Source organism: Globicephala melas, chromosome 6 (assembly GCF_963455315.2).
Source record: "Globicephala melas chromosome 6, mGloMel1.2, whole genome shotgun sequence".
Lineage (NCBI taxonomy): Eukaryota > Metazoa > Chordata > Mammalia > Artiodactyla > Delphinidae > Globicephala > Globicephala melas.
In genome coordinates this window covers 34612288-34631614 of record NC_083319.1, presented here as the reverse complement: position 1 = coordinate 34631614, position 19327 = coordinate 34612288, and the positions used below count along the sequence as shown (strand labels likewise).

Sequence of the window (19327 nt, the reverse complement as noted above, 5' to 3'; positions counted from 1 at the left end):
GCACCTGCAAATGAGCTATTTTGTCTCCTTTTTTAAATGGACAAATGAGGAAATTGCTAAAACTGTATGCTGTTCTTCCTGTATGTTTCTAAACCAGAGAAAGAGCAAGATTGTCTAGAATTCTGTGAAGTCCGATATAGTATCCACTTGCCCTATTTAATTTAAATTAAAATTTCAGTTCCTTAGTCATGCCACATTTCAAGTGCTCAGTAGCTACATGTGGCTAGTGGCTACCATGTTGGACTGCACAGATATAAAATATTTCTATAATCACAGAAAGTTCTTTTTTAAAATATTTATTTATTTATTTATTTGGATGCACTGGGTTTTAGTTGCTGCATGCAGGATCTTCATTGCCACGTGCAGGATCTTCGTTGCATCATGCAGGATCTTTAGTTGCAGCGTGAGAACTCTTAGTTGAGGCATGTGGAATCTAGTTCCCTGACCAGGGATTGAACCCAGCCTCCTTGCATTGGGAGTGCGGAGTTTTAGCCACTGGATCACCAGGGAAGAAAGTTCTATCGGATAGCACTGTTGAAGGAAAAATTAGCAAGTTGTCCATGGCTTGCCTTTCTCCTTCCTGTAATGAAAGGCTAAATCTACTTTTCGTAGCTGCTTGGATGTCCTTCTCTGAATTTATCTTCATTCTCTTTACCATTAGTCCAAAGAAAATATGAGTGATTAATCTAGAAAAATGCCTGTTACTGATCAATGAAAATCCTTAGCCAAGGTCCCCATGGATTTCTTTGGTACCTAAATTTATTAGTCACTTTTCTTTTTTCTCTCACTTGACCTGTCTTTTATTGCATATGACATTTTTGAATATGCCATTCTTTCTGGCTTTTTCCTCTTTTTGTTTGTATGACACTGTGACTTTGCCTTTTCTACTTCTATCTCTCTGGTCCCTTTTTCTTAGCCTTTTATAGGTTCTTGTTCCTCTGCACATCTTTTAAATGACAGCCTTCCATAGCAGTCCATCCTTAACCTTATTTTTAACTCCCTGGACACCAGATACCACATATATGCTGAAGGCCAACAAATCTATAAGCAGTTCAGATTTCTAACCTAAGTTCCTAATGAATATAACTACGTGGCTGCCCTAAGAGCATCCCAACCTCCATATGTCCAGAACGATTTCACTCCCTTCCTCTCTTGCGAACCTGCCTCTACCCCACCTAAGTGTGGGCCATTACTATCCACCACGCTTCTAGCTAGAAATCTGGGGCCTCTCTCATAATTCAAACCAGTTAATCAGTTCCTGTTGATTCCACTTCCTAATTACCTCTGATACTGATTTTTTGTTTTTTCCCAAGGCCCTGTTTTCAGATCTTCCATATCTTCAGTTCTTACAACTCATTTATCTTTCTCCTTCTAGTTTATTTTCCCTGCTACTGAGGAGTGATCTTCTTAAAATGCAGAGCTGATCATTTTATTCTGCTATTTAAAATCCCTCCAAGGTCTCACATTACTTTTGGCAAAAATGCAAACATCTTAGCATAAGTAGTCTCTTCTGGGTCTGCCTCTTCTCACCTCTCCCATCCCCATCTTTCAGTCCTCAGCTTAGAGCCTTTGTTCATTCATGTCCAGCCACTTAACTGCCTGGGGTTCTCAGAACCAGCCATGTGCTTCTCTCTCACTTCTGTGCCTTTTGAATTTTCCGTTCCCTCTACTTGGGGCTGATACCTCTCCCCATCCCCCACCCCCACCCACACACACCCTTTGCTTCCTTGCCTGGCCGATTTCATCTTGTCCTTCAGGACTCCATCAGGCCTCCTCCCGTTTGGGAAACATTCCCTGATATTGTCCCTCCCCGGGCTAGTCTTTGTGCCTTCCTGACTTCCCTAATGTTCTCATAGTATTCCATGCTTTTCTCTACCACAGCAGTTATTTCCCTGTATTGTAATAGTACAGAAAGTATTCAATAGCAATTTATGAAATACTCAAACAAGTGTAAACTCTGAAAATATATTTGAATTCACAGACTAATGCATCATTATAGTAACCTTCCACTGTGTTCTTATAGGTGAAGATGCTGGAAGCAGATCTGGTTTCAAAAATGCTACGAGCTGTTCTACAGTCTCATAAGAGCGGAATAGCATTACCCCGGCTCCAAGGAGAGTACAGATCCTTAACTGGAGACTGGATCCCCTTCAAGCAATTTGGTTATCCTACGCTAGAAGCCTATCTGAGAAGTGTGCCAGCAGTTGTCAGGATAGAGACTAGTAGATCTGGAGAGGTAAGAAGGTGATTGTGTGTTTCAGAAGAGTCAAACCAATTCTTAATTGCCTGTCTTGCACTTCCAATCTCATAATTAGGGTAGAAGTCAAAGTGAAAAGCACTAGCCAAGATTGGTAGTGATAGAGAGAACAGCATCCACAGCACAGCCAAGATTCTCGTGTCTTTTGTTTTACCCTCAAATTCTTTCCGTTGTAAAAATAAGGTTTTAACCATATTAAATTAAAAATTTTCAAGTTAAACTTTACCCAGTCTCACTGTCCAAACTAAATGTACTGGAGACCTTAACTGCCTAAATGTCATACCCACTCATTATAGACCTGCTACGGCCGTTTTTGCCTAGGTCACTAATGACTTCCTGATTACGGAATCTAGTAGACACTTTAAAATTCTCATAATTTGACCTGACTCCTATCTATTCCTACTGTCTGGATCCTAGTTCAGCCTCTAATTGATTGATCATCACTTCTGGTTATTACAGAGTCCTCCCTACTGTTATCCCTGTCTTTAGTCCCTAGCCTGTTCCTCACCTTCACACTTTAGTAACAGTGATCATGTTATTCTACAATTTTAAATCCTTTAGTTTCTCTTGAAGAATATTTTATATATAACATGGGCGATTAGGTGGTAGCAAGTGAATTTTTTACTGCATATACTCTGTGACCCAAAAGTTTCACTTCTTGGTTTCTGCCTAACGTACAGTATGAAAGATATGGACAAACCACCATCCAAGACAGAAAGGCACCCATCCCCACAATCAGTACCTTTTTCAGGGTACATTTCTATATATGTAAATATGTAGAACAGGTCTGGAGTATTTCTCACCAAAAATTATAATAGTTGTCCTCTTGGGAGGGGGGTGGGTAGGGAGGCAGTGGATAGAGGAGAAAAGGAGCCCAGGATTGGGAGAGTGGTCAGAGGTTCACGTAATCTGTAATAAATTTTATATAATGAGAAGGTATAAACTAATTAAATATTATATTAATAATAAAACTTTCTTCAGTGACCCTGGTTCTCCCAGACAGATTTAAGCCCTCCTTTCTGTCTGCTTGGCCCCTTGTAATACATCCAGTTTTACACATGACATAATGTTTTCTGTTTAGTCTCTTTGCCTCTCTTTCCTTCATAAGTTTCTTGAGGATAAGGGATTTTTTTTTTTTTACCCCTAACAGTAGGTGTTTAATAAATATGTGTTGAATGTATAAATGATCAGATATCTGAATGAATTAATTAATAATTTAGTAATGCTTCATATACTTACTATGCTATAATTCACTCAACTCTTTATTCTCCTATTTTGGACATTTTTAATGTTTCCAGGTTTTGACTATTAAAATAACCCCTAATACACATATTTGGGTATGTAACTTTTTCTTCTTTTGAAGTATATTCTTACATTTTCAGGAATGGAAATACTGGGCCAAAGAATAGGAACATGTTTTGGCTTGTGGTGTAAAGCCTCACTGCTTTCCTGTTCTAGATTTCAACTTAGAATCAAAGACGTTAACACTAGATGGTTCTCTAGAGATAGTCTAATCTCAACAGTCTACATTCTTTTTTCAAATCCTTTTTCAAATATCCTATATATCCCACCATTTTTTTTTTTAAAGATAAAAAACTGAGCTACTGTATTTTAAGTAGGTGCCAGAGGGTCCAGGCCTCTGCTTACCCTGTCTTGCCCTCACAGCCCTGAGGCACCTCCATGGAATTCTGTGGCTCCATTGCACAGTTTGAAAACCCCAGATCTAAGCTCTTCCCTGTTTTACAGCTGATAATACTAAGATTTTAGAAGTAAACTGGATTGCCCCAAGTCACCCAGCTAATCCATTGCAGTGCAAGACTAGGATTTAGTGGTCTTTGGGAGACCACTAAATACAAATAGCAGTTACAAGTGTGTACTTTGAATTCAGAGAGATAGCCTAGCTGTGTGGCTTGAGAAGTTTGCTTAACTTTCCTGAGCCTCTGTTTTCCCATGTGTAAAATGGGAATAAAATATATCTCACAAATTATATGAGATAATATATGCAAATCACAGGTTTCGTTTGGTTCATTTGTTAATCCTACAGTACCTAGCACATTTTAGATGCTTAATAAATACCTGTTTAAGGAATAAGTGAAAGTTTCAATTTGAGGAGAGATTATTCAGTATGCCGGACTATGCTTGATTTCTCTTGCAGAAAATATAATTTAGCTCTAACATTATCAAAGAGAGAGAGACATGAATATTTGCATACAGCTTGATTTGGGACATATAAACACACAAAGATGCACTTTGAAAAATCAGCCTTTAGGTACCAGTGAATCTGAGAAATGTTTCTCCTCTTGCCTTGCCTCTCATAATTAGATTACCTGCTATGCCGTGGCCTGCACAGAAACTGCAAGAATTGCTCAGCTTGTGGCTCGTCAGAGGAGTTCTAAAAGGAAAACTGGTCGGCAAGTTAATTGTCAGATGAGAGTAAAGAAAACCATGCCATTTTTTCTAGAAGGTAAGATCTTTTCACATGCTAAAATTTTAAAGCCTGTCTATGAATATACTGTCAGATGGAAATATTGCTTGTATTCATGATAAACACCTTTATTTGTTAATATTCATATGTCAAGGGAGAAGTCCTGAAGCTAGTATTTCCATTTGAAATTAAGTGAACATGATAAGCATGACTTATTAAGTAAAGTAATTATACAGTGTGAAATAACTCAGCATAGATTTTAATTAACCTTATTATGGCAAAGTGTGGTTTTACTCTTTATTTTGGGGGAAAGGCTCATCTAGAATGTTGGATGAACCAAGAACCTCTAAGTTAATGTCTTATTTAGGAAAACATGTCTTTTACTATAAATCCTCTATTTTCAGAAAAACGTGAATTATATAGTACATAAAGGTATTATAGGCAACTCAGCCTGTGTTTACTGATCATTTATCTCAAGGAGCTTATAATCATTTCTAAAACTAAATTCTCAAGAAATAGTTCAATGATGGTAGAAAAGAGTTGATGCCTAAATGCCACAAGGAGCATTTTAGACAAAGGAGCAATCATTGTGAGAATGGCAGTGGAGGGCTTCATGGCAAAGGGGAGACTTGAACCCAGACCTCTAACAGTTGGAAGAATTTAAATTGATGGAGAAGAGATGGGAGGACTGAGATCATGGCTGAGTGTGCTGCATTTGTAAGAATGTGAGGTGACTGCCACCACGTTACTTGGTGAGTAGAGGGAAAGTAATGGGCTAGCCTAGCAGATGAAGCCACGTTTTGAAGAACCTCATCTGCTAAATACACACCAATCTACTCATCCTCTGCTGACCGACCCTCTAGTGACCATCTCCTCATATTCTTTATTTTTAAAAAAAATTTATTTATTTTTTTAACATGTTTATTGGAGTATAATTGCTTTACAATGGTGTGTTAGTTTCTGCTGTATAACAAAGTGAATCAGCTATACATATACATATATCCCCTTATCTCCTCCCTCTTGCATCTCCCTCCCATCCTCCCTACCCCACCCCTCTAGGTGGTCACAAAACACCGAGCTAATCTCCCTGTGCTATGCGGCTACTTCCCCTAGCTATCTGTTTTACATTTGGTAGTGTATATATGTCCATGCCACTCTCTCACTTCGTCCCAGCTTACCCTTCCCCCTCCCCGTGTCCTCAAATCCATTCTCTATGTCTGTGTCTTTATTCCCGTCCTGCCCCTAGGTTCTTCATGACCATTTTTTTTTAGATTCCATATATATGTGTTAGCATACTGTATTTGTTTTTCTCTTTCTGACTTACTTCACTCTGTATGATAGACTCTAGGTCCATCCACCTCACTGCAAATAACTCAATTTTGTTTCTTTTTATGAATGAGTAATATTCCATTGTATATATGTGCCACATCTTCTTTATCCATTCATCTGTTAATGGACACTTAGGTTGCTTCCATGTCCTGGCTACTGTAAATAGAGCTGCAATGAACATTGTAGTACATGACTCTTTTTGAATTATGGTTTTCTCAGGGTATATTCCCAGTGGTCGGATTTCTGGGTCGTATGGTAGTTCTATTTTTAGTTTTTTAAGGAACCTCCATACTGTTCTCCATAGTGGCTGTATCAATTTACATTCCCACCGGCAGTGCAAGAGGGTTCCCTTTTCTCCACATTCTCTCCAGCATTTATTGTTTGTAGATTTTTGATGATGGTCATTCTGACTGGTGTGACACCTCCTCATATTCTTACAAACTGTTCTGAGAATAGAGACCGACAGAAAACATCTGGACAGGGGAGTGACATAATGAAACCATGGTTTTGGGAAGCTAATTGATTCCATTATGTATGCCTGACTTTGTAGGAAAACCAAAAGCAACCCTCAGACAACCAGGATTTTCTTCAGATTTTTCTATCAGCAAAAAACCTAATCCAACACTGTTAAGAGACAAAGGAAACTCTCTTGGAGTTAAATCTGTTGCTGAAATGCCACCTTACACATTACATACAACTATTGGAAATGAAGTATTCAAAGATGTTCCAGTGCAGAGGCATGTGACCATGTCTACCAACAACAGGTATTTGTGCTTTGTCTGACTAAAAGGAGAAGTTTGGTGAACCTAGGATAATAAATATTAAACATGTGTGTTCAGGGTAAGAAGGAAGTACTTTCTGTTTTGTGTAATACAAGTTCACATGTTAGTAAAGAAATGCATCATTACTAGTTAGTCCACTTTCCTGGCTGCCTAAATGTCATTCTCTGAATATCTCCATTTTGTATTTGTTGTGCGTTATTGGTAATCTCTCTTTGTAAAAATTATTTTAAAAGCTCTCACAAATTGATCTAAAATGCTATTTCAGCATAACTTACTTTTTCTGAAAACCTTTCTTACAATTAATTTTGTAAGTTTTAAATAAAATCTGATTGATTTGTACACTCTGCTGTGTTCCAATAATTATACCCTTAATTATACAGTAGCATTATACATCCATGCATCAGAATACTGGACTGGAAGTAATAACACAACTTTAAAGTTTTAGTTTGAATGCTGCCATTCACTAGCCAGGTGAAATAAGTGAAATAATTTCATCTTTTGGGGCTGTGGTATCTTCATTTGACTAATGAAAATGTTAACTGGGTGATCTCAAAGTTCCTTTCTGGCTGTAAATTTTATGGTTTTATGAGGTAACTCAGGTGAGCAAACTACAACTTATGGACCATTGCCTGTTTTTGTAAATAAAGTTTTATTGGAACACAGCCACATTCCTTTATTTATATATTGTCTGTGGTTGCTTTTACACAACTACAGAGTTGTGCAGAGACAGTATGGCCAGCAAAGCCTAAAATATGTACTGTTAGACCCTTCACAGAAAAAGCTTGCCATCTCCTGATGAATCAGTATCACATTCTTCCATCCTGTTTGTACCTCTGCAAAACAAATTTTGTTGTATCATGTTCATTTAAATCAGTGTTCAAAACTTCCATTTTGTATAAAAGATAGTCCCCTTCTCCCCAAGCACTCCCCCTACACTAGACTATTTAGAAATAATTAATTTTGTTAAGTTAGGTAAAAGGGTACTAGTTTTTTATATTTTGGTATTTTTTATAAAGTAACCCTTAAATATTTTTCTTAATGGTGTTTATGGTTAGTTATTATAATTTTTGATATGGTCTAGAAAATACATAATTAAAATTTGGATCTTGACCCAAAGCACTAGTTATGTCCAGTATGTGACTGAGGTACCATTGTCTTCTCTGGTTGTGGGCCTAAATTTCAAGATTTTGAATTGAATCTATAAAATGACAGCAAAACCAGGCATCCTGGATTGTGGTCCCAGAGGAGCATTCTCCACCCCATAGCCTGGTGTCTCCTCCTCACCTAGTGCCACTGCATGGCCCAGGTAAGTGCCTTCCATCCCTGCAGGTAGCACTAGCAGTGATTGAGTGGGGGCCTTGCCAGCACCAAGCAGCCCACAGAGTAGGCCCAAGGTGGTGCTCTCTGACCTGCTGCCTAGTGTGCTCCCAGCCCTCCTCCCCAGCAGCAGGGGCCCAGGGAAGTGTATTCTGCTGTACCAGATCAGAATAGCCCATGAGGGCCCTGAAAACTAAATTATTATTGGAACCACAGCCTACAGAAGTGGGCCAGGAGGTATATGATAAACCTAAACGGAGTAACTGCCTGCTAAAATAGGACATTCGTAACTGATTCACTTTGTTGTAGGGCAGAAACTGACACACCACTGTGAAGCAATTATACTCCAATAAAGATGTAAAATAAAATAAAATAAAATAAAATAGGACATTCGTCTTAACATATGTCCAAATGTCCAGGTTACAATTAAAAAAGTCAATCTTTATACTAAGAGGCAGGAAAATGACAACTTGATTGAGAAAAGATAACCAACAGACACGAACATTATGATGAATCAGATGTTGGAATTATCTGACAACAATTTTAAAGCAGCTGTTGTAAAAACGCTTCATTTTGCAATTGCAAATACTTTTGGAAAAAATGAAAAAATAGAAAATTCACCAAAGAAAGAGAACATACAAAAAAGAACCAAATGAAACAACCAAAATAAAAAAGCAGTGTATGAGCTCAATAACAGAATGAATATGATAGAGCACAGAATTAGTGAACCTGAAGATAGAACAATAGAAATTCCCCAATCTGGACAACAGAGTAAATAGACTTAAACAAAACAAAATAACTAGCTGAACCTGAGGGGCCTACGGGGGTAAAAAACATCTAGCAGAGCCTTAGGGACCTGTGGAGAAAATAAGAAAAGATCTAATATTTGTATTATCAGAGCCTCAAAACAAAGAATGGGACTGAAGGAGTATTTGAAGGCATAATGGCTGAAAACTTCTCAAATTTGCCTAAGGACATAAACCTACAGGTTCAAGAAGCTTAGGAAATCCCAGACAGGATGAATCCAAAGAATCCCACACCAAGGCACATCATAATGAAACTTCTGAAAACTAAAGACAAAGAAAAAATCTTGTAAACAGCCAGAGAGAAATGACACATCACCCATAGGGGAATACCAGTTTTAATGACAGTGGATTTCTCATTCACAGTCTTGGAGGAATCATGAAGGAAGGAAATGGCACATTTTTAGTGCTGAAAGGAAAAAACCTATCAACCACAAATTCTGTATCCAGCAAAAGTATAATTCAGGACTGAAAGGGAAATAAAAACATTCTCAGATGAAAGAAAACTAAGAGAATTTGTCATTAGCTGACTTACTCTTAAAGAGTGACTAAAGGAAGTTCTCTCAACAGAAAAGATGTAATATAAAATGGCTTGGAACTTCAGAAAGGAAAGAGCAAAATGGGTAAAAACAAGTGTAAATAAATGGATTATCCTTCTTCTCATGAGTTTCTTGAATCATATTAGTTTGAAGTAAAAATTATAACACCATCTGATGAGGTGCTAGCATATGTAGAGAAAAACTTAAAGCAATTGTATTTGTAAAGTAGGGAGGGCAAGGAGACCTAGATGAAAGTAAGGTTTTTACACTTGAAGTGGCAAAACATTGAGATGAGTAGAATGTGATGTTATATGTGTATTGAAATGCATAAGCAACCAATAAGAAAACTATACAAAGTGATATACTAAAAAAACATTATAAGTAAATCAGAATGGAATTTTCAAAAATGTTTAACCCACAAGAGTGCAAGAAAAGATAAATAGAAGAATGAGAAACAGGGAACAAATAGAAAACAAATAATAAAGTGCAGACATAAGCCCTAACAAAACAATAATTACTTTAAATGTAAAAACACATGAAAATATGTTCAACTTCATTAGCTATTAGGGAAATGTAAATTAAAACTACATTGACAGAAAAAAAAAAAAAAAAACCCTACATTGACAGGGACTTCCCTGGTGGTCCATTGGCTACGACTGCGTGCTCCCAGTGCAGGGGGCCCGGGTTCAATCCCTGGTCAGGGAACTAGATCCCACATGCTGCAACGAAGTTCCCACAGACAGCAACAAAGATCCTGTGTGCCACAGCTAAGACCCGGTACAGCCAAATAAATAAATAAATTTTTTTTTTTAATTTTTTTTTTTAAGGGAATTCCTTTATTTTTATTTTTTACTTATTTATTTGTGGCTGTGTTGGGTCTTCGTTTCTGTGCAAGGGCTTTCTCTAGTTGCGGCATGCGGGGGCCACTCTTCATCGCGGTGCGCGGGCCTCTCACTATCGCGGCCTCTCCCGTTGCGGAGCAACAGGCTCCGGACGCGCAGGCTCAGTGGCCATGGCTCACGGGCCCAGCCGCTCCGCAGCATGTGGAATCTTCCCGGACCAGGGCTCGAACACCGTGTCCCCTTCATCGGCAGGCGGACTCCCAACCACTGCGCCACCAGGGAAGCCCAATAAATATTTTTTTAAAAAACTGCATTGACGTATCACCACAACACACCTATCAGAATGGCTAAAATAAAAAATAATGATACAATAATAGTAGGGGACCTTAACACCCACTGGCATCAATGGACAGATCATCCAGACAGAAAATCAATAGGTAACAGTGGTCTTAAACAACACAACAGACCAATTGGACTTAATAGCTATCTATAGGACATTAAATCCAAAAACAGCAGAATACACATTCTTTTCAAGTGCACATGGAACATTCTCCAGGACAGATCACATACTAGGCCACAAAACAAGCCTCAACAAATTTAAGAGGAAGAAATTATATCAAGCATTTTTTTTCTGACCACAATGGTATGAAACTAGAAATCAACTATGGAAAGAAAAATGGGAAAAGAAGAAACATGTGGAGACTAAAGAACATGCTGCTAAAAAACCTTGGTCAATGATGAAATCAAAGAGGAAATCAGAGGGCTTCCCTGGTGGCACAGTGGTTAAGAATCTGCCTGCCAATTCAGGGGACATGGGTTCGAGCCCTGGTCTGGTAAGATCCCACATGCTGTGGAGCAGTTAAGCCTGTGCGTCACAACTACTGAGCCTGTGCTCTAGAGCCCACAACCCACAACTGCTGAGCCCACGTGCCACAACAGCTGAAGCCCACACACCTATAGCCTGTGCTCCACAACAAGAGAAGACACCTCAATGAGAAACCCGCATCCCACAATGAAGAGTAGCCCCTGCTCGCCGCAGCCAGAGAAAGCCTGCGCACAGCAGTGAAGACCCAATGCAGCCAAAAATAAACAAATAAAATAAATAAATTTAAAAAGTTTAAAAAAAAAGAGGAAATCAGAGAATACCTCAAAAGACAAATGAAAATGGAAATAGAACTTTCCAAAGTTGGGATGCATCAAATGCAGCTCTGAGAGGGAAGTTTATAGCAACACAGTCCTTCTTCAAGAAACAAGAAAAAAATCTCAAACCTAACCTACCACCTAAAAGAATTAGAAAAAGAACAAAGCCCAAAGTCAGCAGAAAAAATGAAATGATAAAGATCAGAGAAGAAATAAGTAAGAGATCATAAAAACAATAGAAATGATCAGTGAGACCAAGAGCTGTTTTTTTAAAAAAGATTAAAAAATTGATAAACCTTTAGCCAGGCTTACCAAGAAGAAAAGAGAGGGCTTCCCTGGTGGCACAGTGGTTGAGAGTCTGCCTGCTGATGCAGGGGACGCGGGTTTGTGCCCCGGTCCAGGAGGATCCCACATGCCGCGGAGTGGCTAGGCCTGTGAGCCATGGCCGCTGGGCCTGAGTGTCCAGAGCCTGTGCTCCGCAGCGGGAGAGGCCATGGCAGTGAGAGGCCTGCATACCGCAAAAAAAAAAAAAAAAAAGAAAAGAAAAGAAAAAAAAGAGGACTCAAATAAGTGAAAGAGGAGAAGTAACAACTGATACCACAGAGATATTAAAAATAAATCATAAGAGAATACTATGAACAGTTATATGCCAGTGAAATGGACAAATTTCTAAAAACATACAGCCTGCCAAGACTGAAATAAGAACATACAGACAATTTAAACAGACTGGCCACTAGAAGTGAAATTGAATTTGTAATAGAAAAACTCTAAGCAAACAAAGTTCAGGGCTGGATGACTTCACAGGGGGATTCTACCAAACATATAAGAAGAACTAATACCTATCCTTCTCAAACTGTTCCAAAAAACTGAAGAGGGAACACTCCCACATTCATTCCATGGGGCTACCATTATCTTGATACCAAAACCAGACAGAGATACTATAGAGATAGAAAATTACAGGCCAATATCTTTGATGAATATAGATGCAAAAATCCTCAACAAAATATTATCAAACCAAATCTGACAATATATAAAATGGGTCATACACCATGATCAAGTTTGGATTTATTCCAGGGTCACAGGGATGGTTCAACATTTGTAAATCAATCAGTGTGATATACCACATTAACAAAAGGAAGGATCAGAATCACATGATCATCTCAAGAGACACAGAAAAAGCATTTGACAAAATTCCATATCCATTCATGATAAAAATTCTCATCAAAGTGGGTATAGAGGGAATATATCTCAACATAATAAAGGCCATTTATGACAAACCCACAGCCAAAATCATACTCAGTGGTGAAAACCTTCCCACTAAATTCAAGAACAAGACAAGGATGCCCACTCATGCCACTTCTATTTAACATAATATTGGAAGTCCTAGCCACCAGCAGTCAGAGAAGAAAAAGAAATAAAAGGTATCCAAATTGGAAGGAAAGAGGTAAAACTGTCATTACTTGCCGATAACATGATACTTTAAATAGAAATCCCTAAAGTCTCCACCCCAAAACTATTAGAGCTAATAAATGAATTTAGTAAGGTTGCAGGATATGAAATTAATATACAGAAATCTGTTGTGTTTCTATACACTAATAATGAAATATCAAAGAGAGAGTAAGAAAGCAGTCACATTTAAAATGATATAGAAAAGAATAAAATACCTAGGAATAAACTTTGCTAAGGAGGTGAAAAACCTATACTCTGAAAACTATAAAACATTGATGAAGGAAATTGAAGATGGTACAAAGAAGGAAAGATATCCCATGCTCTTGGATTGGAAGAATTAATACTGTTAAACTGGCCATACTACCCAGAGCAATCTACAGATTTCATACAGTCCCTATCAAAATAGCCAGGACATTTTTCACAGAACTAGAATAATCCTAAAATTCATATAGAACAACAAAAGACCCCGAATTGCTGAAACAACCTTGAGAAAAAAGAACAAACCTGGAGTATAACCCTCCCAGACTTCAGACAATACTACAAAGCTACAGTAATAGAAACAGCATGGTACAGGCACAAAAACAGACACATAGATCAATGGAACAGAATAGAGAGCCCAGAAATAAACCCATGCACCTGTGGTCAATCTATGACAAAGGAGACAAGAATATACAATGGAGAAAAGATGGTCTCTCTAACAAGTTAGTGCTGGGAAAACTGGACAGCTACATGTAAAATAAGATACTAAAACATTCTCTCACACTATATACAAAAGTAAACTAAAAATGGTTTAAAGAACTAAATGTAAGAACTAAAACCTTAAAAGTCCTAGAAGAACATAGGCAGAATACTCTTTGACATAAATTGTAGCAATATTTGTTTGGATTTGTCTCCTAAGGCAAAAGAAATAAAAGCAAAAATTTTAAAATGGGACCTAATTAAACTTAAAAGCTTTTGCACAGCAACGAAATGAAAAGACAACCTACACAATGGGAGAAAATATTTGCAAATGATGTGACCAACAAGCAGTTAATATCCAGAGTATATAAACAGCTCATACAGTTCAATATCAAAAAAACAAACACCCCAATCAAAAAAGTGAACAGAAGACCTGAATAGACTTTTTTCCAAAGAGGATATGCAGTTGACCCCAGGCACATGAAAAGCTCAACATCACTAAGCATGAGGGAAATGCAAATCAAAGCTACAATGATGTACCATCTCACACCTGTCAGAGTGGCTATGGTCAAAAAGTCAGCACATAACCAGTGTTGGAGAGGACGTGGAGAAAAGGGAACCCTTGTACACTGTTGATGGGAATGTAAATTGGTGTAGCCATTATAGAAAACAGTATGGAGATTCCTTAAAAAACTAAAAATAGAATTACCATATGACCCAGCAACTCCTCTCCTGGGCATATGTCCAGAAAAAAAACAAAAACACTAATTTGAAAAGATACATGCACCCCAGTGTTCATAGCAGCACTATTTACAATAGCCAAGACACAGAAGCAACCCAAGTGCCCATCAACAGATGAATGGATAAAGATGATACGGTATATATATACAATGAAGTATTACTCAGCCATAAAAAGAATGAAATTCTGCTATTTACAGCAATGTGGATGGACCTAGAGAATATTATGCTTAGTGAAATAAGTCAAAGACAGGTACTATATAATATCACATTTATATGTGGGATCTAAAACATACTACACGTGAATATATCAGCAAAAGAGAAACAGGCTCAAAGTCAAAGATATAGAAAACAAACTTGTGGTTACCCAAGGGGAGAGAGGAGGGGGAGGGACAAATTAGGGGCATGGGATTAACAAACTATTATGTGTAAAATAGATAAGCAACAAGGATTTACTGTATAGCACAGGAAATTATCTTATTAGCCATTATCTTATAATAACTTATAATGGAGTATAATCTGCAAAAATACCGAATCACCATGCTGTACACCTGAAACTAATATAATATTGTAAGTTAAATATACTTCAATTTAAAAAATAGTGATAATACTGAATCTGGCAAGGATACAGAGAAAATGGATCACTCATACATTGCTGTTGGGAATATAAAATTGTACAACCACAATAGAAAATAGTTGGGGAGTTTCCTTTTAAAAAAATAAAACATGATACCACTATATGACCCAGGAATTCCACATTTATCCCAGAGAAATGAAAACTTAGATTCACACAAAAACCTGTACACAAGTGTCCATAGTAACTTTATTCATAATAGGCCAAAACTGGCAAAAACGCAGATATCCTTCAGTAGTTGAAAGGTTCAGCAAACTGAATACATCCACACTACAGAATACCTCTCAGCAGTAAAAAGGAATGAACTATTGACACATGCAACAACATCAGTGGATCTCAAGGGAATTATGCTGAGTGAAAGAAGCTAATCTCAAAAAGTTACATACTATGTGATTCTATTTATATAACATTCTTGAAATGACAAAATTATAGAGACAGAGAACAGAGAAGTAGTTGCCAAGTGTCAGGGGTTGGGGAAGGGTGAAGGGTGTGGCAATAAAGGGGTAGAAAGAGGGAACATTGTAGTGATGGGATAGTTCTGGATATTGATTGTAGTGGTGGTTACATGGACCTATATGTGTAGTAAAATTGCACAGAACTATACACACACATGTGTATGTTTAAAACTGGTGGAATTTGAATAAGTTCTGGATTATACCAATGTCAGTTGCCTGGTTTTGATATTGTACTATGCAAGATGTTACCCTTGGGGGAAACTGGGTGAAGGGTACATGGGACTTCTATGTACATTTTTTGCAAATTCCCATGAATTTATAACTATTTCACAATAAAAGGTTAAAAATTGATAGCAAAATCTTTTTATATGGTTTTTGTTTTGAGAATTAATATAGTATATGCTTTTGTCTTTTGCCTTTCTCCATAAGAATTTTGAATTCCATATAGTTGAATGTCTTGTACATTATTGTACAATGATTTCTAGAACTACATACCTATTTGTCTTCATCTGTCTGACTTTGTATGGATTATATTTCAGACTATTTTAATTATACACTATTAAAGATGTTGTAAAACATCTTCATCAAATCTTTTTTTAAAGAGCATAATACAAATTGAAAGATACATTTAAAGAGAAATCTAAATACCATCTGGTGGCAGAGGTTATGGGCTGCCTTTCTAATTATAAAACCAAAGAAGTTGCTCTTACCAAAATAGAGCAATAGCAAAAGATTTTATTTCTAAACTTATGAAATATTAAGCAGTAATATTAAGTAGTATAAGTTATTATGAGCTTAAACTTTTTAGAGTCACCAAATCTTTAGAGTCACTAATGAAAGCTATAAATTATCTTCCCAGAAAAATTAATTTGTGCACATATACATGCATCTTTGTATACTAATGCAGGGAATACATGGGCCCCAGAAGCCCATTCTCAAAAACTCTGGTTAAGAACTCATGCCTGCTGGTTAACAAACTGGAAGGTTCTAGAAAAATAATATAACTGATATTCTCTAATATTTTAGGTATCAATCTAAGTTTACCATGTGTCTACAGTAAAATAGAAAGAGGGGCCAAAAGTGAGGATGTACGATTGATTTATGGTTTCTCTGGGAAATGTTTATTTCTAAAAAAATACAATTCATGACCGTTGTATTTTGTTAAAATGATGAGATTATTAAAATTTGGTTTTTTAATGTATTTATGCATAAAACATAAATGAGTATGGCACTGAAGACCAGGGTTCCATTAGGCCTAGAATGAGAGAAGAAATTGCTGTATATATATTGTAGTGAGTAAGATCATGGACTTTGGGTATGAATAAAGGACTGTCTGGCATTAGCCAATGGGAACCATGATTGAAAAGGCATCTTTCAAGTATTAAGTTAAAGTAAATGAATGTAGGTTTCTGAGATCTTGTAGGTTTAAAAGTCATGTACTAAATATTTACAGGAAGCATTTTCTAAAATACATTTATTGCTTTCTTCTGATTACAAAAGTACTAATGTGTATGGTATAGACAATTTGCAAAGTAGAAGAAAGTAAAAGGAAGAAAAAAGTCACCTCTAATCCAGACATAAATGTAACCATTAAAAATTAACTTTCTACATTATTTATTTATATAAGTTTTAAAAAATACGTATTGGGTCATGATGTATATTACTATTTTATAACCTGTTTTGAAAGGCAATATATTGTGAACATTTTCCATATCATTAAGTACACATCTCTGTTATCATTTTTAGTGTCAGGCTAGTCCATTGTCCAGTCACTCATTGTTGAATATAAATGATTTTCACTATTGTAAGCAATACTACAATGAACATATTTGTAGAATGATCCTTGCATATATTCACAACTAGTTCCTTAGAATAAATTGGTAGAAATAGACTCTCTGGGTAAGAGGGTATACACACTAAGGCTTTACTAATTTGTGCTCTAAACAGATTATACCAGTTAGATTCTTCTAGAAGCATATGGGAGTGATAGTTTGCTTGTGCACTTGCCAACATTGGGCATCAGTGTTTTATTTGCTGCTCTAAAAGGTGAAAAAATGTACATATGTTTTAATTTCTATTTCTTTGATTTTGATTCTTAAGGAAGTTACATTTTTTCATATGTTTATTAGCCCATTTATAGATCTTTTGTAAATTACAGGTTTTTGTCTTTTGTTGCTTTTTCTTTCTAATTGGTAAAAATGATTTATAAATTAAGGATGTTGAGCCTTTTGTCCTGTAATATGTTGGCAATTTTACCAATGTTGGCAAGTTTGTTTAATTATGGTATTTTTGGTATACAAAAACTTTAAAATTTTCTATTTACATCTATTAATCTCTACCTTTATGGCTTCTGCCTACGGGTGTTATGCTTAGAAAAGCATTTCTACCCCCATATTATGTAGTATGTCTTCTGTTTTCTTTTAGAATTTTTATGGTTTCAGGTTTTGCATTTAAACCTTTAATTCATCCAGAATTAATTTTGTTGTTTAGCATGAGAGTAGGAATCCTGTTAGCCAGATGTCCTAATATCAATTATGACATAATCCTTTCTTTCCCTGCTGGTTTGAAACACTATCTCTATCAATACTAAATGGTTATAAATACATGACTCAGTTTCTGGGCTTTCCATTTGGAATCACTGATTACCTGTCTATTCTTTAGCAGTGCCAAACTACTCAGATTATTATAACTTTATAATAAGTGTTAATAACCTTTACTTTTTACTTGCTCCTCTCTCTGCCTCCTAATTTAGTTGGTTGCTTTTGTCATGTGCTTTTGTTAACACCTACTGCCCCTATTATAGCACTTAGTAGACTTTGTTCTTACATACAGATTCTGTCAGTTCATTAATTATCTGTTGTGTAACAGGTTATCACGAATTTAGCAGTTTACAGCACATACTTATTATCCTGTAGCTTCTGTGAGTTAGGAATCTCAGAACCACTCAGCTAGATCCTCTGCTTCAAAGTTTCTCATGAGGTTGCAATCAAGGTATCGGCCATGGCTGGGTCAGCTGAGCAGGAATCCCCTTCCAGGCTCACTCGTGTGGTTGTTAGTACAATCAATCCCTTTTGAGTTGTCCCTTAGTTCCGTCTGGCTATTGGCCAAAGACCACCTTCAATTTCTTGCCATATGGCCCTTCCTAACATGGCTATTTGCCTCATCGAAACCAGCAAGAGACAGATTATGCTAGCAAAGTGGAAATTAGAATCTTCTGTAATCTGATTATGTATAATCCCCTCAACCTTGAAGTATCCTATTGATTAGAAGCGAGTTACTCAAAGGGAGGGGATTACACAAGGTTGTGGATACCAGAGGGGAGAATCACTGGGGGCCATCTGCTAGCTGCTTGCTACAGTCACTTTTCTCAACTATACGTGTAGTCCATGAGAATAATGGTACCTTCCTCTTGTTTAATCATTGATCATTACCCTCTGACACAATGCCTGGCATGTAATAGTAGGTCCTTAAATAAATATTTGTGGGATAATAATGTGTCTCTAATAAGTGGCATATGTTTGAGTTGGGAGTTTTTTTTGTGGGGGGACAGTCTAAGTATTTCTTTTAAGAAACAAAATAATAAGTCTTTTATACTTACTGTTATAAAACTGGTTGGACCTCTATTATCTTATTAAGTTTGTTTTCACATGTCCCTGCGGTTTTCCTTTGAACATCTTTCTTTTGCTGTGTTGACAGTTTTCTTTCCTGTGCATTAGGCCTACCAATGTTTGCATGATAGCAGTCTCTGCTGTATCCTTGCTGTACTTTCACTCTTCGCGTATATCCCTCTGCTTTCTGCTAGAGCCCTCACAGCTGACTCAAAGCAGGGGAAGATTCCAGTTTACATTTTTAGGGCTCTGGTGCAAGGGAAAGGATTGCTGTCTCCCTGCCAGTTCTGCAGAAGTAGGAGCTGGATATGTTTTTGGCATCTTCTGTCAT

General features: G+C 37.0%; 1 protein-coding gene across 2 annotated transcripts in view; it reads left to right on the top strand.

Moving 5' to 3' along the window:
• Positions 1–19327, top strand: part of TDRD7 (tudor domain containing 7) — a 90609-nt gene that overhangs the window by 20224 nt on the left and 51058 nt on the right. The window contains exons 2-4 of one of the 2 annotated variants that reach the window (XM_030829781.3): positions 2024–2236; positions 4580–4721; positions 6562–6775. In XM_030829781.3, coding sequence (XP_030685641.1) covers positions 2030–2236; positions 4580–4721; positions 6562–6775 — 563 coding nt within the window. In that variant the 5' untranslated portion in view covers positions 2024–2029. Of the gene's footprint in view, positions 1–2023; positions 2237–4579; positions 4722–6561; positions 6776–19327 lie in introns of those variants that run through there. The other variant, XM_060300726.2, reaches the window with a different exon arrangement.